This window comes from Stegastes partitus, unplaced genomic scaffold (assembly GCF_000690725.1).
Source record: "Stegastes partitus isolate 25-593 unplaced genomic scaffold, Stegastes_partitus-1.0.2 Scaffold190, whole genome shotgun sequence".
NCBI classification, from domain to species: domain Eukaryota; kingdom Metazoa; phylum Chordata; class Actinopteri; family Pomacentridae; genus Stegastes; species Stegastes partitus.
In genome coordinates this window covers 210,130-233,562 of record NW_007577921.1, presented here as the reverse complement: position 1 = coordinate 233,562, position 23,433 = coordinate 210,130, and the positions used below count along the sequence as shown (strand labels likewise).

General features: G+C 39.6%; 1 protein-coding gene across 1 annotated transcript; it reads left to right on the top strand.

The window, feature by feature from the left end:
• Positions 1-6,469: 6,469 nt before the first annotated feature.
• Positions 6,470-23,275, top strand: zgc:152774 (MORC family CW-type zinc finger protein 3). The gene is made up of 17 exons (XM_008280336.1): positions 6,470-6,579; positions 6,725-6,797; positions 8,242-8,374; positions 8,680-8,900; positions 9,227-9,374; positions 10,467-10,620; positions 11,569-11,697; positions 12,520-12,639; positions 12,763-12,866; positions 13,003-13,119; positions 13,869-13,985; positions 15,229-15,306; positions 18,340-18,379; positions 18,476-18,867; positions 19,550-20,069; positions 20,493-20,668; positions 21,510-23,275. The coding sequence occupies exons 1-17, from the start codon at positions 6,541-6,543 to the stop codon at positions 21,664-21,666; spliced, it is 2,718 nt and encodes a 905-aa protein (XP_008278558.1). The 5' UTR covers positions 6,470-6,540; the 3' UTR covers positions 21,667-23,275.
• Positions 23,276-23,433: the final 158 nt, after the last annotated feature.

Below are 23,433 nucleotides of genomic sequence, written 5' to 3'. Positions count from 1 at the left end.
GCTTTTTGTCTTCTCTGTGTTTTTGTCTGTGTTTTTGTCTTTGATTTGGAAAAAAAGCCAAAAAAAAAAAAAGGCACTTTCAGCTGTTTCATTAGTCTATAGGATCTCTGGAATTATTTGATCTCATCTGCCAGCAGAGTCAACACACTCTAAACTTGTCAGTCTTGTACATCCTCTTTACACACACATGCACACACCTCCACACACACACATACATACACACCTGCCAAGACTTCAACAGTGTAAATGAACAAAGCACCTAAGAGCTGCGTTGTGATACAGTTCTGGTTTAGCAGGCTGCTCAGGATGCTACATCCTGTTTGACATCAGATTCATCAAAGACAGTAGTAGAGAAAAACATAACACCTTTCTGAACCCAGTGATGAAACCAACGTTTGAACATTAAGTCATTTTTGAAGTAAGAGAAGTAAGACGTGACACATTTGGAAATGAAAAATTGATCACAATTTTCTGTGTGACACTTTGCAATTCTTTGTTCAAATCAAGCCATCAAAAACAATCAAATACAACATGGGTTAGAAACTTTCATCATATTTTTTACTTCACAAATGGATAATTGTCTCCCAATTTGTTTTTCCATTTTTCATATTTGGTTTGTTGTTTTAAAAATAGGTGTACATACCTATTCCATCTCAGTTATCAACGGTGTAAGAAATTTCCCAAGCCCTTCTGATATAACAAACGACTTCAAGGATTTCCTTTGTAAATATGGGTCCAGCTTTAGAAAATAGACATAAATCCTCTTTATGAATACCAAGAAGGAGGATTATTGCAAAAGCACATTTGTCCTTCACACCTCCAAAGAATGAGACTATACTGAAAATGGAAGTCTCCTCTGCAGAGCATGATGAAATGAGATCCAGTGTTGTAAAGAAAGTCATTGTCTCTGTTGTTGAGCCTCTTACCCATGTTTTACTATTGTCCCTCAAAACAGGTGTTAAACCAAATCACCTTAATCCAGTGATTCAGCATACTTACTGTTGTTCTGTATCTGTTTTATCCTGTATAGCAATAAATGTGAATCTCAGAGAAGACTAAAATGTCAACACAAATGGTTCTTTTGGGGCTTGAATCTCCACAATCTTAGATGGGGAAAAAAAGCTCAACATCTTTTTACTATACAACTACAAAAATATGACTTTCATGATGTTTCTCTAAAATGGCAGAGAACAGAATAGAGCTACTGTAACTCAAATAGAGCTAAGTTAGTTTGTGGAGTACCTCAGGGATCCATCCTTGGACCTGGACCTTTTTCATTTGTTTGAATGACCTCCCAAGGGTCAGCAGAAATTTGCTGGTGACACATATCTTGTTTTTTCACTTAAAAGGTTTAGCACACTGAATAAAGTAGCAAACAAAAAGTGTTTACACGATCATATGGTTACAGTTAAACAAGCTCACTCACAATACAAAAAATAGATAAAATATTATGTCATTTTGTAACAAAAACTAAAAGTACACAATACAAAATAAAAATTCAAAATATAACAGTGAAATTACTCAAATAACAGGGAAATACCTGATTGAACTGGTCTGTAAAACACCATGAAGTATTTTGTTTAGTTTATTGAAAGAGTTTGTTCATTGACTAATCTTTCCTTACTTTATATTACAGCTTAAACTTCTTCATAACTTACATCTAATAGACTTCAAACAACAACAACAAATTAATTTTTTAATAGATGGGTCTTTAACACATGCAATTAGTTATGCAAACTATGATATAATCTTTGTGATGATACAACCAAAAGAAAACAATAAAATTGGCTTTTAAAATTAGATTTTAAATTATAGTGATAACATTTCTTACATTAAAATATACCATGAGCAGGCGATAATGTTTAAGCAAACTATGCGTAAATGTCTAAATGCCATGATTTGACTACAACCGAAGCGTTCTACATGTGATGCCTTGCAGTCTCGCCGCCAGTAGAGCCACCAAACAGATATCAGCTGCAGCAAACAAACTGGGGAGCAGAGACGCTATAGCCACAATGATGAGTTTTTGTTGAACACACTAAGTTTTTCCTAAAATCAATTTAACACAGGCAAGAACATTTTTTTAAAACTCACCAAAACTCAACAGGCACCAGTTAAACTGGTTTAGGTAGTCACTTTTTCTTGGACATTGTCTGCATTCTCAGTCTGCCTACAGACTGTATGAACTTTGTAATTTAGTACAGCAGTTCTGTCAGTCATCTGCATGACTGACAAGTTTTGTTAGAGTGTGGTTTTCTTCTTCACACTAGACAGCAGCTCCCCTTAAAACAAACAGCTGCTGAGACATGACATCACTTCTGAAAGTTAAACTAAATACTAAGTGTGTCCTTTGCACTGACACACTGTCTCCCTCAAAATGTGACAACTGATGACAAATGATTCTTGCGCACTCTGACGAGCTGATGTTTACAACTAGAAATCAACATCGAGCTTGATTCAACCCAACTCAAACCCACAAAATCTGCCAAAAAGTTGGGTGTCATGATTGATGATCATGTAACCTTCAAGGCTCATGTGGCCTCTGTTGCTCAGTCGTGTCGATTCACCCTGTACGACATCAGGAAGATCAGACCTTTCCTGTCTGAACATGCAGCACAACTCCTGGTACAAGCTCTCATAATATCACGCATTGACGACTGCAACTCCTCACTGGCAGGCCTCCCCGCATCCACGGCCAAACCTCTGCAGATGATCCAGAATGCAACAGCATGTCTGGTTTTCAACCAGCCAAAAACAGCACGTCACCCCACTGTTCAGATTGCTTCACTGGCTTCCAGCTGCTGCCCGCATCACATTCAAAAATCTGACACTTGGCCAAAAAACTACAACGACAACAGCTCCCTCCTACCTGAACTCCCTCATACGGGTCTACCCTCCCTCCTGCTCACTACGCTTAACCAACAAAACGCTCCTGATATAACCACTACAATAGGCCCAAGGTTGATAGCTAGACTCTTCTCCTCTGTGGTTACCCGCTGGTGGAAGGAGTTACCAAACTCTGTTTGATCTGCAGATTCCCTCTCAGTCTTTAAGAAAAGACTAAAGACCCAGCTCTTCACTGAACACCTTGGCACTTGACAGACTGAAAAAAAAAAGAAGGAAAAAAATGTTTTCCTTTTGCCTATGTTTTCCTTCAACGCCCTATCACACTTGAACTTGTTCTATGACACTTATCCAGGTTGTTTTCTCCTGACTAGATCCTTGCTTGTGTCGTATCTACTCTCAGATGTTCGTCACTTTGGATAAAAGCGTCAGCAAAAAGAAACTATAGAATTGTAGAATTTAACAACACCTATCTGCTGACTGTTATCTGGTTGTGAAAAATATTTCTGTGTTACATCCCGAGCAGCTTTCCAGTAATGACTCTTACATATAGTGTTGAAGTACTCCACATATAGTGCAAAATATAAAAGAACTAATCATGCAGAATAGCCCATTTCAAAACAATGTACATTAGAATAAGTGATCGAAACTATCGATGCATCTTTGTGTACATCTCCCTCCCCCATTAAAGATCAATCAATCAATCAATCAATCAATCAATCAATCAATCAATCAATCCACCTCCCCTACATATACTCACCCACCCTTCTTATAATTGCAGGATTTACTAAAACAGGGACTGAGGAACTGAGTAAACGCGATCATACATAAATGCAATGAGGAAACACCAGAGGCAGGATACGTCAAAATAAATAAAAGTAAATATCGACAACAATACAAGACTGGCAAAATAGACTAAAATATATACAGTTGAAACCAGAAGTTTACATACACTGCATGAAAAGACACATAATGTTTTTTTCTCACTGTCTGACATTAAATGTGACGAAACTTTTCCTGTTTTAGGTCAGTTAGGTTCACCAAAGTTATTTCTTATTTGCGAAACGCCAGAAAAATGAGAGAGAAATGTTTTAGAGAATTTTTTTACTACTTTTTTTTTACTAAGTCAGAAGTTTACATACATTTCCTTCGTATTTGGTAGCATTCCCTTTAAACTGTATGACTTGGGTCAAACGTTTTGGGTTCCTTCCACACGTTTCTCACAATAGTTTGCTGAAATTCTGGCCCATTCCTCCTGACAGTACTGATGTAACTGAGTCAGGTTTGCTGGTTGTCTTGCTCCACATACCTTTTCAGCTCTTCCCACAAATTTTCTACAGGATTAAGATCAGGGCTTTGTGTTAGCCACTCCAAAACATTGACTTTGTTGTCCTGAAGCCACTTTGTACCTAATTTGGTGGTATGTTTAGATTCATTGTCCATTTGGAAGACCCATGTGTCCCCAAGCTTTAACTTCCTGACTGATGTCTTGAGATGTTGCTTCAATGTTTCCACGTAATGTTCTTTTCTCATGATGCCATCTATTTTGTGAAGTGCACCAGTCCCTCCTGCAGCAAAACACCCCACAACATGATGCTGCCACCCCTGTACTTCACAGCTGGCATGGTGTTGTCAGGCTTGCAAGCTTCCCTCTTTTTTCTCGAAATGTAACGATGGTCATTATGGCCAGACAGTTCAATTTTAGTTTCATCAGACCACAGGACATATCTCCAGACATTAAGGTCTTTGTCCCTGTGTGCATTTACAAACTGTAATCTGGCTTTTACGTGTTGTTTTTGAAGTAATGTCTTCTTCCTGTCTGAGGAGCCTTTCAGTCCATGTCGGTACAGGACTCGTTTCACTGTGGATAATTACACTCTCTTACCAGCTTCAACAGCATCTTCACAAGGTCTTTGCTTTTGTTCTGGGGTTGATATGTACATTTCACACCAAAACACTTCATCTCTGGGACACAGAACCCATCTCCCTCCTGAGCGGTATGATGGCTGGACATTCCCATGGTGTTTATACTTGTGTATAATTGTTTGAATAGATGAATGTGGAACCTTCAGGCATCTGAAAATTGTACCCAAGGATGAACCAGACTTGTGGAAGTCTACAATTCTCTTCCTGATATCTTGGCTGATTTCTTTAGATTTTCCCATGTTGTCACAAAAGGAAGCAGTGTGTTTGAGGTGTGCCTTAAAATACATCCACAGCTGTGCCTCTAGTTAACTTAAATGTTGTTAATTACCTATAAAAAGTTTCCAAAGCCACGACATCATCATCTGGGCTTTCCCAAATAGTTTAAAGGCATAATAATCTTAGTGTATGTAAATTTCTGACCTTGAAGAAAGTAGTAAAAAAAAATCTATCTCATTATTGTGGCAGTTAGCAAATAGAAATAATTTTAGTAATCCTAACTGACCTAAAACAGGAAAAGTTTAGTCTGATTTAATGTCAGATAGTGAGAGAAAAAAAGGTTTTATGTCTTTTTATAGAGTGTATGTAAACTTCTGGTTTCAACTGTACATCCATACACTGCTTAGTCCTCACTAGGGTAACTGTACATAAATGGACAAATTCTAATAATAGCAATAATAATGTGGGACATAACAACAAGAGGCTACCTGACTTTTGGTTTAAATTGGATAGAATTATTATAATTAAAACTGTTGACTTTTTTTATTGTGTAACTGAATCTTTGGCACAGCTAGTAATGTTAAAACACATGTAATTGGTGGTTAGCTTTTTTTCTGTTTTTCCATAACTATTTTTAACATAACTCTTCCTGTTCTTCTGCATTGTTTTCATAGCTAGGTAAAACGTCAGGGGAAATTACTGGCTGTAACTGTATGTGGAAAATCAGGAGACTTTTCTGATTGCATGTAGACTAGGAAAAATAAGTGGGTAATTAAAGTCGTCCTCAAATTTATTCATACCCTTTACCCATTAAAGAAGGGAAAAAACTGCTGTCACTGAAATAAGTTGAAACTGATAAAAGTAATAATAAATAAAAAAAAATTATGAAAATCATGACATTGCTTTTGAATTGTGGTTCAACAGAATTTAAAAAATAAATAAATGAATAAAAAATAAAACTAGCAATCAAGCATGATGGGACCCGTAAACTAATATTTTGTTGAACAACCCTTTGAGCCAATCATTGCAATCAAGTGTTTTCTGTAACTCTCAATCAGACTTCTGCGCCTGTTGACAGGTATTTTGATTTTGGCCCACTGCTCATCAGCAAAGCGCTCTAATTTGTCTGGGACAGTTTTTTCTTTTTTTTTTTTAATTATTCTTTTCAACCACAATTCAAAAGCAATGTCTTAATTCACTAAATTATAATTTTGCAATTTTTTATTTATCATTACTTTTTTGAGTTTCTAGTTAGTTGAGTGACTATTGTGAATTTTGCCTTTTCCTTAATGGAAGGGTATGAATACATTTGAGCACGACTGTACATGCGAATCACTGGCAATGCCAAATAGAACTGGTAAATTCTGAAAAGATAAAAGTTTAAGGATCAAATTGACCACTTGGTAGAGCCATATCTTCACATTAAGCAGCTAAAAAGCAAGCCAGTCTCCTCTGTGAGCTGTCTTCATCTGACTTCCTCTGGACGCGCCCACTGCTCTGCATGCTGACAGCACGTACCTGCGCGCACAGGACGCAAGCATTCAGCTGCGAGACATGGCGAGGTTAAGCGAGCATGGGATTCGCCTGAGTTCCGTACGTATATCCAACATTTCACATCTATTGTTTGTACTTTCTTCCATATTAAGTTGCAGGGTGAATCCGGATGCAGGTGATGGGGCAGAAATCGATAAATGCAGCTGTGCCAAACTCACCGACCTGTTTCTGATTCTATCTCCAGATGAGTCCTTCCTTCCTCAACAGCAACTCTACCAGTCACACTTGGCCGTTCAGCGCTGTGGCAGAGTTAATAGGTAGGAGACAATAAGAAGAAGAAGGAGGACGTTGAGACTTTGCATAGTCTCCGCACCTGCACACTCTTCGGGCTTTTCGTGCTTTCATTTCGTGCGCTCTTCCGCCGTCGCGCACAAACCGCCCTGCGTTTGCGTTAAAGAAAAAAAAAAAAAGTTGGACCGACAGGACTTCCTCTTTGACACCCGCAACGATTTTTACTACTGTGTTTACGCCGAAAACACCCTGTTAATTCCTGCTGACAGTTTTTAAACCTGCTGTGGTAAACAATTATGTTCTTAAGTTAAGAACAAGTGCGCTTATTTCGGTGTGTCTCCTTACGATCCAAATAACATCATTGGTATTGTGATAACTTAACTGCGGTAAGGGTATTCTATATAATCGCTGCTGTTCTGAAGCAATTCTGAGACTTTGGCATATGCACATGAATTGTGGGTCTTTGATTTTTGCGTCCATAAGACGACACCTCGTCAGTGTGCGCTGTCAACATTGTCATTCCTCCACTGTGTGCGCTCTCATTGGCTTAGACGAGCAGTCAGTCTGTTGGCGGCTAGTTTTTTAGCAGGGATGGTGTCACTGTTAGTGCATTGTTGGCCTAGAGAGCATGTGACCTAGTAGGGCTTATGTAGAGTAGAGTTCATACTTTAGCATTAGAAAACTGCTCCTGGAAAGATAAGGCCCTGCAGCAAATTCTAATCTTGGATGTTTAGTCATTGTTGAATAAGGTATGAAATGATCTGTACAGCAGGTGCATGGTGTAACATAGATAGATAGATGGATGGATAGATAGATAGATAGATAGATAGATAGATAGATAGATTATTCAAGGAGCAATTCAAGGTTTCCATTTACCAAAAATGAAAAAAAAATAATAATAATAATAAGTTGGTATTTACAATAAAATAGAGTATTAGATACATGCAAATAGGTACAATTTGAAACTAAAACTAATACTGACCATATTGGTCAATATTATTGGTTGTGTTGCTCAGTTAAGTTGAGAAGCTGTCATAGTTACATAAGAATATAATGCACCACATTAAAAACCACCTAATGTTGTGTAATATTGTCCACCTTGTGCTGCCAAAACAGCTCTGAATAGTCAGTCGGCATGGATCCTTTAAGTCCTGTGAGTTGCAGGATGGATCTTGTGTTTTCATCCCTTTGATGCTTTATTAAATTGGGATCAGGCGAATGTAGAGGACTGGTTGACATGTGGCGCTCTTTGTCGTGTTCCTCGAGCTGCTCCTGAGCAGTTTTTGTAGTTTGGCAGAGTGCATTGTTCTTCAGGGGGTGGGTGCGCTTTGTCTGCAACAATGTTTAGGTGGGTTTCAAAGGACCCAAAGTCCTGCCAGTACAGCATCTACAGTAACTTGCTCATATACCTGCAATAATTAACATCATACATTTTAACAGAATTAACTTTCTCCATCTGGCATGTTCCAGATAATGCGTCCGATCCTGGCGTGTTTGCGAAACAGATCTGGATAGATGCGGTTCATGAAGCCGATCACCTCTGTGTCACTTTCACTGATAATGGCAGCGGCATGACCCCCAACAAACTGCACAAGATGCTCAGGTGAGACCTGTGCACATCCATGTGAAGTAACTGAAAGACAAAAAACATTTCATAGCACACAGCATCAGAAACACAGAGTTCTGCTTTGCTTTTCTGCATTCAACTCACAAACTCACATTTTCTCACAAAGTATTTATTAAATTCACACCAGAGAGTCATTTTTCACACTGGCAAATTCTGGAAAAGCTTTTTTCACTCGTTTTATTTGATAAACCGATTGCTGATTCATGATTAATAGTTCTCTATAGTGGAAGTAGTCCTTGGTTCTCTTACTTCCTCACTCTCCCCTTCACCTTTGTGTCCAGCTTTGGTTTTACAGAAAAGGGCTCAGGTAAAGCCAGTCATCAGGCCATCGGCGTATATGGCAATGGCTTCAAGTCTGGCTCGATGCGCCTGGGTCGTGATGCGCTCATCTTCACCAAGAACGGTGGCTGTCAGACCGTGGGGATGCTGTCTCAAACCTACCTGGAAAACATCAAAGCCCAGGCCGTCATCGTCCCCATAGTCCCCTTCAACCAACAAACCAATATCCTTCACATATGGGTCATACGGAGTAGAAAGAAGGGAATATTTGAACCGGTAGATACACTGTCGCATCAGAATGTCTTCATGATTTCTTGATATGATCACTGTAAGCCATCAGACCATGATCATGATGACATACAACGTGACCGACTTGCAAGTAAGCAGCCCAAGTTTAAAGAAAGAAGTGACTATTCCGTCCATCCATTATCTATACACCGCTTAACCCTCACTAGGGTCGCAGGGGGACTGGAGCCTATCGCAGCTGACTTCGGGCGAAGTTTGTCACTATGCGTGCTGCCTTGTGTTCTCTCCTTAACTCAGTGCTACAGTCACTGGTTGTGACCGAGGACTCAGAGGCCAGCCTGGCAGCCATCCTCCAGCACTCCATCCTCAGCTCCCTGGACCAGATACATGTACACTTTGACTCCATTCTTTCCAAAAAAGGCACCAAGATATTAATCTGGAACATCCGCAGGTCAGAATCATGCATATGCTCATGCTATATTTAAGTTGGAAATACAGGATAAGATCGTATTAAGTGACAAATGGTTTTTGTTTAACTAGTAGCATCTGGTTTAATCTCAAATACAGACTTTCACTTACTTGTAGAGAAAGTTTAATATTCGTCTCACACCTGTCGTTTTAATGTGAAATACACTCTGATTAACATGTTTTATCGCACAAGTTGTCGGTTTAGTTTTTGTTGGGAGTAAACAAAGATGTAATGTGATGCCCCATCTCTTCTCGAACTCTCTCCAACAAAGCAAACAAGCATGTTTCCCAAAAGGTTGAACTATGTACTTTAGTTTGAGTTCACCCAAAATGTCTTCGTGTCTAAGTGGGTGGGTTGAGTGTCGGTCTAGTGTAGCACCTGTGAGACTGACGGGCATGCTTGACAAACATGAACAGAGAAAGGCAAATGGGTATGAGCACTCACATATGATATTTGTTTAAGCATGGATTTAGGCAAATCCATGCAAAGTAACACATGCTCAAAAACAGAACCTCCGTCTTCCTAACAATAGTAAAGATTTGACATCTTTTTCTCCTGTGGATTTCTTATTAAAGCAATTAGTAGTCTAGAGTTCAATTGCTGCACAGCGCTAAGAGACAGCGGTTTAAGTTTCTCATACCTCCTGTTTCACTTCCTCTTCACACTGGAGATAGAGAATGGTCACCACAATGATTATAATCAGTCAGCACGAAGCACTGCACTTGAAAAGATAAGTCAAAGGGACTTCCCGGTAGCTCAGCCAGATAAGACGGCGACCCATGTGCAGGGGCTACAGCCCCCGATGCAGTGTCTCTCTACACTGTCCTGTCAAACAAAGGCGAAAAGCCCAAAAAAATAATCTTTAAAAAAGAAAAAGAAAATATTAGTCAAAGCAATCAGTTGCGGCAATGAGACACATTGTGGGGTTAAACCCTAATTTTGTGGCTTATTTTCTAAATATCTAAGTTAAACTTTACATTCAATTTGAATATCCTTTAAATATGGCTCGGTAACGTGAAACACAATGTGCCATGAACTTTTCTAACAACTGCTTCTTTTCATGTTACTCTGAAGAGCCAAAGACGGTAAGACGGAGATCGACTTTGAGACCGATCCAAGTGACTTTCGTTTACCTGAGATTCAGATTGAAGAACTGCAGAAGGGTCAGAGGAACAGCGGATCACTGAGAACTGAGCACAACATCCCAGACATGCATTACAGCCTCAGGGTGAGTTGGTAAAAATATATCATCTCAAAAAGCTGGAACTGTGTAGTTATTGTGATGGCATTGATCAGACCAGTACAGTGTTTTTACACTATATAATAATCAGGCTTGTTTGGATACTTAGACACATTTGGGTTGGTTTAAGGGTGAGAAGTTTAGAACAGAGTGCAAGCGAGAGATGCAGTGGTTGTGGTTAAGGTTTCAGTACTGACAGGTGGGGAATTTGCCAGGTGGCCTTAAATAAACACAAACACCTGGAACCCCCTACCAGTCAGTTAGAGCAAAGGTAGTCTGACTCACCGGATGTAGACTTTAGGTATAAACCTGCCATAAAGTGGCTGTGCATTTAACAAGACTTCCACGTGACGCTATCTGTGTGTTACCCTTTCATTACGGGAGACGACAACAACGTCTGGGCAGCAAACTACCACACAGAAAATTTAAAGTTTTGCCAAGGATTTGGAATGCAATAATTGCCCATTTTAATCAGTTCTTTGCTCCCTGCGTGCAAATGTTCAACCGAAACAATTCTCACATCGCTGTTTTGTGGGATCGCCAAAGCTGCAGCATTAGATAAAGAAATACAAACAAGCTATATCATTTTTTTTGACTATAGCTCAAACAGAATGGTAATGAAGTGCAGCCAGACCAGTTTTTAATGCAGAATAGACTGACAAAGCGAAACTAGAGCTGAGGAAGCCTCTTGGATGAAACGTCTACAAGAAACCAAAAACAATTCCAGTTGCCTTCTTCTAAAGTACTTAGGATGTGAGATTCCTATTAAGATGGATTTTTTTATGTTATTGCAATTTTAAAATTTTCAACACCATACCTTCGTTAAGAGACAGACATTAACAGACAGTGTCAGATTAAATTAACAGAAGTTGCTTTAAAATGCAAACTGTCTCACCTTTTGCATTCTCTCTTTGTGGGTTTGTCTGTGCGTCCCAGGCCTACCTCAGCATCTTGTACCTGAAACCAAGGACACAGATCATACTGAGGGGGAGGAAGGTTCTGACCAAGCTGGTGTCAAAGAGGTTGACCCACATTGAGCACGACGTGTACAAACCCCACTTTAGTGTATCCTTGCGCTGCCTTTGTATCAACTATATTTGCGTGCAGACAGGAAGTGAGAAGCTGGTGGCTTTTGGAAATGAACCAATCAGTGTTGCTTTCACTAATCTAACACGTGCGGTGTTTAACAGATGTTTGAGAAGGGAAAATGAAAACAATCACCGTGACTCCAAGTCATGTGGTTTGCATATCTATTGAGAATGCATTATCTTATTACTTTCATAGTTGTTGGTTTACTCACGTCTGCTGAAGACCTGTCAATGCAGAGTTTGGGGACTTCACTTTAGTACCACAACAGTTTTGTTTTTTGTTTTTTTCTTTGACTATGCCAAATATGTTGCACAATATCAAAGTAAAACATTTTAATGTAAGACAGGTAATTACACAAACCTTCTACATGATTTAAATGCACTACTCTTTGGGCTGCTGCTGGTTTTTGTTACCAGTTTTTAAAATGGAAAAACCCTGTAGCTATGGAAATATTACGTTTGTTGTAGACATCAAAACTTTTAATCCACCAAAACTGACTTGGGTGATACAAACTCATATAGTATATATATATCATATGTCATATATAATAATATTCAGTTTTTTATTGTATGTCTACAATTAATAATAAGAATAAGACACATTCCTAACATTTGTAACTGTAAATTTAATAATTATCTGCATTAATATTCATGTAATTACTATCAGCCATTAAATGTCTGTTTTTCGCTTTTGCTTCTGATACACTGATATTTTAAACTTGCAAAATATCCACATGACCTGATTCTATTAAAAATCCTGTCAGTGTGCAGTGCTGTTACCTTAACTGGTGTCTGTCAGAAAGAGAAGGTGAAGGTGACCTTTGGGCTGAACCCCAAAAACAAGGACCACTACGGCATCATGATGTACCACAAAAATCGACTCATCAAGGCGTACGAGAAAGTGGGCTGCCAGCTTAAGGTAAAGTAAAGGAACACACTGTGTACCTTCAAACGTAACTAGGGTTTTTTTTTGTTTGTTTGTTTGTTTGTTTTATCCTGGTTATCTGCCTCTGCTTAAATCTTCCTCTTCACTTTCCTCCAGGCTTCAGGTCAAAGAGCAGGGATTGGTGTCATCGGCATCATCGAGTGTAACTTTCTCAAACCTGCTCATAACAAGCAAGACTTTGAGTACACCAAAGAATACAGGTACGACACACATTCAGAATCAATCGCACAGGCTTTCGCTCATAAGGGCCTCGGCTTGGAGTGCAACACATAAAAGTGTCGTAATTTTGACAATGCACATAGTTACAGGTATTTGTTTCAATTCTCTACTCCCAAGACTCACCCTCGGCGCTTTGGGCCTAAAACTCAACGACTACTGGAAGGAGGTGACAGAAAAGAAGGCCAGAGAGCGGGAGTTTCAGGCTGTAGACAAAGATAAAAACAGCACTGATGAGTGAGTGTCAACTGTTTGTTCTCACAGTGGAAGCAGTAAAAATTCATTTCCTCGCCTTTAAGTGTCTTTATAACTTGACTCCAATGTAGCTGTCTGATCCCTGCATACCTACGCCCTCTAGAACTCTCAAACAATGGTGTCTGTGTTGCTCCTGTGTTCTATGGGTGCAGAGCTTTAATCCCTGCTGTTCTGACTGTCTGGATTGCTCTCCCTGTCTCAGTTCACAACGCTGGGCCTGATTATGTTTCTAATTACAGACTTAAGCTTCATTTTTTTAGGCAATTTTTACATAGTTTTTTGCTTGATTTCCACAAGGTGAGAGTCTTTAGGTTATGTATATGCACTTAAATTCCTAGAACTTAAATAATGTTAATGTTTTATTGTGTGTGTTGCACCACTGAAAGAGTATCTGGGTTCATCGGGTCCACCTGGCTGTAAATGTGTGTCTGACGCAGTTCTGTGAGCAGGTTGAATGATATCCCTCCTTCTCTTGCAGAACCTTTAAAACAAAAAGTGAAAATAGGTAATGTGTTTCCAAGGCTTGCAACCAGAGAACTGTGACTCAGCCTCTGGGCGAAGGCAGGAAACTTAAAGAGCCTTTAAAACCAATTCAGGACATAAATAATTTATATGGTGCACTAAAATGGAAAATGTGTACTTGCACAAATCGAGACTGATTGAGATCATTTGATGAATGAAATCCACGTTAACTCTGCTGACCGGCAGCTCTCACATGGCTGTGTTTACAGGGGTCCCCTGTGGTTACAGTGTGAAGAGTGTCTGAAGTGGAGAAGCATCCCTGCAAGCTATTGCACAGTCACTCCTGAAGACTGGAACTGCAGCATGAACCCCAACGCACGTTACAGGTGTGTGTTTTGTTGTTTTACTTTCTTCTGTTTGAATGAACGAACACAAAAGCTGGTGCATGTTCACCTCCATCACTATCAGAAGTACTACAGCAGTGTTGTTAGACTGCTTTAAATGGGGGGGAAATTATTATTTGCAGATATTTTATGAGCTAGCAATAGTTTTGTTCAGGTAAGTTGAGTAATACTTTAGCCTTTTAAACCACCAGTACTTTCTGGTGTTATTGTTTTATTTTTTTTCTCCTGTTGTCTTCGTACTGACTGCAATATAAAGTCTTGCACCTCTATGGAAACAGCACAACCAGGATTATAAGTACAGAGAACTCCAACAAAAAATATATGCAGTATGATAAAGCTCTAATTCTATAAATTAATAAAAATGTACAAAACATAAAAAGCCTGGAATCAGTACATACGATATTTAAGAAGTCCCTACAGGTGTTACCACTACTGGTATATAAGATGGTGACTTTACATGTAATAAACATTTTACTACTTCCATGTTTGGATTTGTTTCCATACTTATCTTCTACAATTGATATGAACACAGCCTGCAGTTCAACACAGTTCAGTTGAAAACTGCCTCATGTGTTTCAGTCATTTTTTTCAGTTGCAGCTGAACAGGGGCAAACTTTAAAACGTGACATATAGAATAAAATGATTTTTGATGAAATATCGCGATTTGAATTTTGAATGTGGTCAGTTTTCTCGGTGAAATGGCACTTTGCACATGTATGTGTGCACATTTCTGTTTGTATGGTTTCTGGCTCTAATAAACTGTATTATTTAATGAATTTTTAGTAAAGATAACATGCTTTTCAAACCACTGGCAAGTCACCAACATTCGCGCTGCTGTGCACTGCCTTAGATCAGACTAGTCATTCCCTTGAGAAAACTGATATCTGTGCTTCACAGCTAGAAGGCCGATTGAAGCTCAGTCCTTTTCTTCTTTTCCTGGCCTGTGTCTTCAGCTACCTACAGAGATAACGAGATTGCAAGCTAATAATGATAATGAACTATGACATCCCCAGTATGAATCCACTGTATAGACTCATGTCTCTGCCGTCCATAGAAAAGGGCTTTAGACAACAAGCAAGTGGTCTCATGCTCATATCTCTGACTGACTTGTATGATGCAATACTTCACTCCACGAAGCTGTCACTTAAGCCAGTGTGTGGGCGTCTATACCGGCTGAACTTTAGTAGCAGTAGAGTTGCTCACCCAGAGCTCTTTCTCTTTTCAGAAGCTGCTCTGCACCAGAGGAAGCAGAAGAGAGCGAGGAGCTGTTAACACCCAGCTACCAGAAAAACCACAAGAAACTGTAAATTCCCATTTCTCTTAAAACTCTTAAACTTTGACAACGTATATGAGACCTTGTGCATGAATGGACGTTTCACACTGCCGTTCTTTCTGTATGTGTGTGTATGTGGGTTCATGTGCCATTTTGTGGTTTCCATCTGTGTGTTTCATGCTCTTACTTCCGGTGGTTGTCCATGTGCCTCTGTATGTGTGTGAAAGAGAGAAGTTCAGTTTTTGCTAAACTCTATCTGATATAGTTGGTCTAACACGAGACTCAGTCTGGTCTTCGATGCATAGTGGCAACGTACTCAAAACAGCTTTAATTAGTTTTTAAAGTCTTCTTGTGAGACATTTTCAACCGAATGTGTTGTGAACATCTAGCTTATAGATGACTTTATATTTATTATAATTGCTGTAGATAGCTAACATTACTGTTTACGAGCAGCGTTGCCAACCCTCACATTTTTGGTACCTGCTTTTAAGTTCCCTGGTGCTCTCGAACTGCCCAAGCCATCCAATGCCAAACAAGACGAAGCCTCAAAGCTTCTCCTACATGAAGTAATATAGGTTATAGTTGCCAGTTAGCACAAAACACATACAGCTGAGTCTGATGGAACTGCCGTTAGTTTTACAGTTATAAACCAAAGTGTTGAACACGTTTAGACCACATTATGGTGCTAAAAGTTACAGATAAAAAGCTACGTGTAAACCGCAAATGCCTTTTATATTACAATCTGTCTAATAGTTACAGTGGTATTTCAGTCTGGACAAAAGTGGTGAACTGACCCATTAGATAATCCAAAAAATAGATGACATTAGAACCATTACAGAAATTATATTTTTAAGGCAAACCATTGAAAAATATCTTTCTTATCTAAGATCAACCTCAGCATGTACAGTTCCTATAAAAAAATATTCACCACACTTGGAAGTTTTCCCCTTTTATTGTGTTTCAACAGTTAATTATGATCAGTTTAATTTGGCTTTTTTTGACAAGAAGCTTTTCGCTTTTTTCAAAGTGAAAACAGATTTCAACAAAGAAATGTCAATTAAATGACAACATAAGATGTAAAACAAGTGATTGAGTAAGTATTCACCCCCTTCAAGTCAGTATTTACTAAATGCACCTTGGCTGTAGTTGCATCATTGAGCCTGTTTGGATCGGTCTTAACCAGTCTTGCACATCTGGACACTGCAATTTTAACTCATTCTGCTTTACAAATCGGTCTGGTTGCACAAAGATCAGAAGTAAATGGCACTTTTCAAGTCCAGTCACAAATTCTCAATTGGTTTAAGATCTGGGCTCTGACTCGGCCTCTTTAGACGTTTACCTTGTTGTCTGTAAAACATTTCTGTGTAGCTTTAGCTGTATGATTTTGGCTGTATGGCTGCTTCAGGTCATTGTCTTGTTGGAAAACAAATCTCCCAAGTCACTGTTCTCCTGCAGATTGTCTCAAGTCATCAGGCATTCATTTTACCCTCTACCCTTCCAAGGGCTGCTGGACAGCAGCATTCCCACATCATGATGCTACCACCACCATGCTTTACCATGTTGTGTTTGCGATGATGTGCAGTGAATGATATCTGCCAAACATAGCGTCTTGTCTGATGACTAAAAAGCTCAATTTTAGTGTCATCAGACTAAAGACCCTTCTCCAGTTGAGTTCAGAGACTCCCACATGTCTTCTGGCGAACTCTTGTATATTTAACATGAGCATTTTTGCATCAGTGGCTTTCTCTTTGCAACGCTCCCATTAAGCTTTGACTGGTGAAGAACAGGCCACAGTTTTATGTTCAAAATCTCTCACTGAAGCCTACAACTTTTTTAAAGGACTCATAGGTGTCTTGGTGGCCTCCCTCACTAGTCTCTTTCTTTCACTCAGTTTTTGAAGCTGGCCTGCTTTAGGCACATTTACACATGTGCCATCCATTATCCATTACCGCTTAATCCTCACTAGGGTCGCGGGGGGGGGCTGGAGCCTATCCAAGCTGACTCAGGGTGAAGGCAGGGGACACCCTGGACAGGTCACCAGTCTGTCACAGGGCTACACGTAGAGACAGACAACCAAGCACACTCACATTCACACAGAACATGCAAACTCCATGCAGATCCCAGGTGCCCCCACCTAGCTGCGAGACAACAGTGCTAACCACTGCTCCACCTTGCAGCCCCACATGTGCCATATTCCTTCAATTTGTCAATGAAGGATTTAACTGTATTCCAAGGGATATTCAAAGACTTCCTTGATTTTAGCATTTAGATAATCTTTTCACAGAGTTGTTTGGGATGTTCTTTGGTCGTCATGGTGTTGGTTACAGCCAGGAGTATTGATTTATCAGTGACTAGACCTTCCAGATACATGTGTATTTATACTACAGTCACTTGAGACAAATTTACTGCCCTCACATGATCTATATTTCACTACTTGTGGCACTTCTGGCCTCAATTGGCTGCATATGTGTTAAATTAGGGGAGTCGCTTTGAAGGGAGTTAATACTTGTGCAATCACTCATTTGACATTTTGTATTTTTTGATAGTTGACTTTATTTTGTAGTAGTATAAAAGCCAAAATCGCAGTTGGTAGCTCTGTTGCCTCGCAGCAAGAAGGTTGCTGGTTCGCGTCCCGGTGGGGGCACCGGGATCTTTCTGCGTGGAGTTTTCATGTTCTCCCCGTGCAGCGTGGGTTCTCTCTGGGTTCTCCGGCTTCCTCCCACACAGTCCAAAAACATGTTGAGGTTAATTGGTGATTCTAAATTGTCCGTAGGTGTGACTGTGAGTGTGCTTGGTTGTCTGTCTCTCTAAGTGTGGCCCTGCGATGGACTGGCGACCTGTCCAGGGTGTCCCCTGCCTTCACCCTAAGTCGGCTGGGATAGGCTCCAGCCCCCCCATGACCCTAGTGAGGATTAAGTGGTGTATAGATAATGGATGGATGGATAAAAGCCAAAATAAAATGACCATTGTTGAAAAGCACTAAAAGGAGAAAACTTACAAGGTGGGTGAACACTTTATTTATTCACCGAGTTTTGTTTTTATTTTTGTTTTATTTTCTCACAGAGAGCACCATAGAAGCAGAAAACGAGAAAAATCACTCGAGGTAAGTGTAGTATCTTTTGTGACACTGCCATTAAAGTACAAATGTAGTGTTTTTATGCTACATCTGGACATGAGTGTGTTTGGTTGTGTGTTGCAGGTTTGTGATTTCCAGGAACCGGTGGCTAAACATCACAACCTCTCACGCAGTTCATCAGAGCCGGTCCAGCCGACCTTCCAGTCCACACACACACCTGAGCGTACAACCGCAAGAATTCAGCACGATACAGAAGATGAGACGCTCCGACATGTTGAGACAGACACAGATCACCTCGCAGACCATCACGCAGACACAAGTGATGCGCAGACACAGTCGGTCACAAACACAGAAGAGAAACCTGTTGGAAGCAACATGGCCATTAAAGACCGGAATGAAACCACACCAGGACAGACGCTTGTGGAAAAAGAAACCGATGATCAGGAGCTTGGAGATGAAGAGTGTGACACAGAGAAAAACACGGAGGGACAAGAGGAGCACACAGACACTTTAAGGTGGGATGTGTTGCATGCTGCATGTAAGTTCAGACTCGTGTAAATGATCAAATAACAAGCACCTTATTTCAGGCAGTGTGATGTATTACTGCAGCGCTATTGGCTGATGAAGCGTTCTTGGGTCTCCACTTAAAAAGGTCAAGCATCTCAACACCTTTATGAAGGCTTGACAGTATGAGCTATAATAATATCTCTAAAGGAGTGATTTATATTTAAGGGAAAGAGAAACAATAGAATAGGATAGGACAATAATCTTTTTTCTTTTTTATCATTTATTGTTTGTCAGGAGACCGAGCATGTTTTAACACCATCACTGACATTTTTTAAATTTTATAACATTATCTGGCCACTGTTTACTATAGATAGAGTATGTACAAAGCATATAGTTTAAAAAAAAACATGGATATCACCTTATCCAGATTGAGTTATCACTTACGTCAAATTTTTATTTGAAAGAAAATGACAGTAAGCCTTCTTTGTTTTCCGATTCATTATAATGTGATAATAACATAACATCACAAAAAATCCTGGTCATGTGATCATCAGTGTGATGGAGTACTGGAATAATAAAGAGAATCTGGAAGGTGGCGAGACAGTTTGAGTTGGAAATGTTTGGAAATAAAGTTTAAATTTGCCAGTTAATGAGCTAAAAATTAACTGACTAACGTTTGTTTTTTTGTAGCCACAAAAGGCCGTCAGAGTCATTATTTTACTTTGTGAAGAAGAAGCGGTACTTCTGGGAGGACCAACTGCCTGATTCAGGAAATATACCAGATGAGTTGCATCCTGGGAAGCACACAAACGCATTCAAGATAGCGTCTGTGGAGACAAACAGAAAGGACAGCGGAGGACGAGCAGAGAACTCGGACACACTGCAGCAAACCCCCAGCTGCCACACCTGGACACACTCGCCCACCTCCACCCAGACTGTGATGGTTTCCCCGCTGAGCCGGACAGAAGGTTCACACAGCAGGACGCTGCCTCCAGAAGCAGGCGATCGGGAAGCGAAACTACAGAGGCTGGCTGGGTTGGAGAAGGAGGTTCAGAGGCTGCGGAGCCTTCTGGGTCTGGAAATCACAAAGACAACTCAAGCCACAATGACGAGTTCCTACTGCAGCGCTGAAAAGCAAAAACAAGACCTGGTGAAACCATCAGTGTGCACAGCAAGCACAGAGATCGGCTGCCAAACAGACATGGCTGAGGTCAGCACAGTTTATACTTAGTGCTTTAGATTTATTATAATAATGATGACTTGCAAAGCCTTAAATGTAAAGAAATCTTTGACACCGTTAATCGCTGTATGATCATGCATGAATTAGTTTAAATGTCCAGACGTTTTGCTACACACAGCTTACCTTACAAACTAATAGCCACTTTTACAACACCAAATTAGTTTTCTCTCACATGTTTCATAATGCAGCTAAAGGAAACATGTTTAAATAGTACTGTGCAACATTTGTTTCCTTGAAACCCACTTGACATAAATGGAAATAGTGCACAATAGTGCTTCTTTAAGAAAAAGAGCTGCTGAATCAACATAACATGCTTTATTTCAACTATATCTACCTACACACAGTTGTCTTAAATAAAAAGCTAACTTTAAGTAATCTTCTCCTTTCCCTCAGTGCTCTGCTTCCTCATCTTCCGGCCTGGTTCAGGCTGTAGGACCTCAGGGGCTGCTGGTCCAGGCTCAGAAAGCTGTATTAGAACCAAAGGATCAGTCTGAGCAGAACAGACCCAAAAAGAATGAGAGTCAGAGCAGGATGAAAGTCAGTGACGGCGAGGCCTGTGAAGACAGCAGGTGAGTTTTACAGACAGACCTGCATTTGCATGCACAGGCACCAAGGAATTGTTGCATAATCAGATGTTTGTATTTGACTCATACGATTAGGAACCTGTAAACGTAGGTCCTCTTATTGTAGATGTTGTTGGTGGATAGAATGAATGTTAGCTCTTACCAACACTTTTTTCTGTTAAAGCTAAATGTGTTTGTGATATCATTCCAATTTACCTGACTTATTCATGTATTAATATTATTACCCTACAATATTATATATTGTTGAAACTGACATGACTAATTTAAAAGGTTAAGATGACACAATATTATGTAAAATAACATTTTATCTGCCTGATCTGAATATTAGAGGTTGAAACCCTACAATATTAGGAAAAACTAAAAATTAACCTTACCCTATAAAAACATTAAGACTATGCAGTATTATATGAACACAAAATCACCTGACTAGCGCTAATACCAGTCTTAAGAATCTACAATATTATATGTTCCTATATATATATATATATATACACACACACACACACACACTTCTATTTATACTTGAAGATCAAGGTTAAGACCTGAAAAAAGGATACCTGGAAAACCCAACAAAGAAACAAGAAACATTCCCTGTGGAAACCAAATTGATGACAGTGTCGAGGAAAAACTTCATTTCAATGGGAAGCTGCAATAATCATAACAAAAATCAGTGGCAGAATAAGTATTCAGTGTACCTGTTACTTACAGTAGGGTAGAAATAAAGGTAAAATTCAATTGATTTAATTACCGCTGCATTAAGGTTTCCTCGAAGGGAGTAGAGTTGAGTTGTGACCAGCTTTAAATAATGGAGCTGTCATCCAATCAGATCATCACAGGAGAATCTACGGGACATCCGCAACAACGTGGTGGTGCTCCTCACGGCCCTCCTGCCCCAACTGGACCTGGCTGGCATCAGTATGGATACCACCGACGTAGACAGCATCCTGCAGCAGATCATTGAGGTCAACTCACTGAAACTATGATTGGAACTAATCCCAAGAGGAAGATGTCGTCGGTGATTTGTTTTTATTGTGTTTTTATACAAAATTTGGTTTGATATAACTATGTGTGACATAAATATACAGTATATGGTCAGAATTATCTTTAAATGCTCTGTTGGAAAGAAGTGTCATGTTATTGTTCTGTCACCGCTAGTGCCTGTGGATGAGCTCAGTAATGTCGTATCTTTACAGCCATGTGGTAAACAGTTTGTGGACATGCAAGAGTGTGTCGCTAGTTATAGTAACTCAGTGTGTTTTCAATTACAGTTCAGGTGTATATATTTGAAGCGCTGGCACTCACTAGTCAACAATGCAAATATGCAAAAATCTGAAAAATAGGCACAAAACTATTTGGTGCTATTTTGCATGTAGTTCCATAGTTTTATAAACTAAAGACACAAACAGTTGTACAGAAATGTATATTTCTATAATTCATGAGCAGAGACAAAACACCAAATCTGACAACTCCTAACTATGAAGCTTTCTTCTACACATGTATTGCTTGTTTGCAGCAGTCCGTTGTCATATCATTTTTAATACAGTCGACAGTCTTTAATAAGCTTTGTTGAGAGCCTGTGGGCCCCACTGCTGTAAAAATTTGAGGCTTTTCTTTGGAAACTCTTTCCTTATTTTTCAAAAGTGTGCTTCAGTTCAGTTTACTTTCATTAATATAACACCAAATCACAAGAGACTATATGTCATTTAGGGCACTTTGAATCTCAAGATCTTACAATATCATAGAATTCCAGCGAGTTCCTGTTGAGAAAGGACCTGGTGACCAGCAGAACCAGACTCAGGTTGTGAGAAAACACGACCAGTGAGAAACAACAAAGAATCAAACAAACACTGGGCGCCTTAGTCAGGCCAGAAAATGCAGATCGGAAACATGCAGCTAATCTTAAAAGTAAAGAGAGCATCTGTCTCTTGAACCCAAACTGAGATCTGGTTCCACAGCAGAGGAGCCTGATAGCTTATTCTGCTTTTGTAAACTCTAGGAACCACAAACAAGTTTGTACCCTGAAAGTAAAGTGTCCCACTGGGGTGGTATGGAACTGAGGGACATCCTGTGGAAGGAGAAAGAGAAGGGAGCCAATGGAAAGAAGCTAATATGATAAACTAATAATAATAATTCGATCAGCTGGAAATTTTCTGCATAGTTATAATGACGTTGAGATAATAACTAATTACAGCAGTGCGTCCTGGAAGTAAATACATGGAGTAGCTTTTCAGTATCACTTTGAGACTGAATGTTCCTTGTTTTGACGTTATCATACAGATGAAAGAAGGCCGTTCTAGAGTCTTGATTTATGTGTGAGTTAAAGGACATGACCTGGTCAAAAATAACTTCATGATTCTTCACAGTAGCACTGGAGACCAAAGCAGTGGCATCCAGATGGTTAGATAATGTGTTTCAAATGCATTTCAGGCCAGATTCATGTATTGCTGTGTTGTTTTTATTTGTTTCTATCTGTTTTTATTGAAGTAAGTCATACATATATATACCTTTTTTATCTGTCAGTGATGGAGTAATGTGTTTACATATATCTAAAAAAGAAGACTTCACATGTTTGCATTAAAATACTGAAACTACTTATTGTTGCCTGCCTCTGTTTGTACAACCCTGTGCTCTTCATCACTGGGATGCAGTACCTCTTTGTACCACAAGGTGACAGTGAAGCCTGCTAAAGAAACACGTTTCTGTTAGGAGGCCACACTCTGACAATAATGTCATTCTCTTTTTGTACTGTA

What these genes read in the sequence shown, in the direction of transcription:
- zgc:152774 (XM_008280336.1), top strand. Translation starts at nt 6,541, where the DNA reads ATGGCGAGGTTAAGCGAGCATGGGATTCGCCTGAGTTCC. An exon ending in CGCTGTGGCAGAGTTAATAG is followed by an intron (nt 6,798 to 8,241) that starts GTAGGAGACAAT and finishes GGCATGTTCCAG; the next exon opens with ATAATGCGTCCGATCCTGGC. An exon ending in GAGCACACAGACACTTTAAG is followed by an intron (nt 18,868 to 19,549) that starts GTGGGATGTGTT and finishes GTTTTTTTGTAG; the next exon opens with CCACAAAAGGCCGTCAGAGT.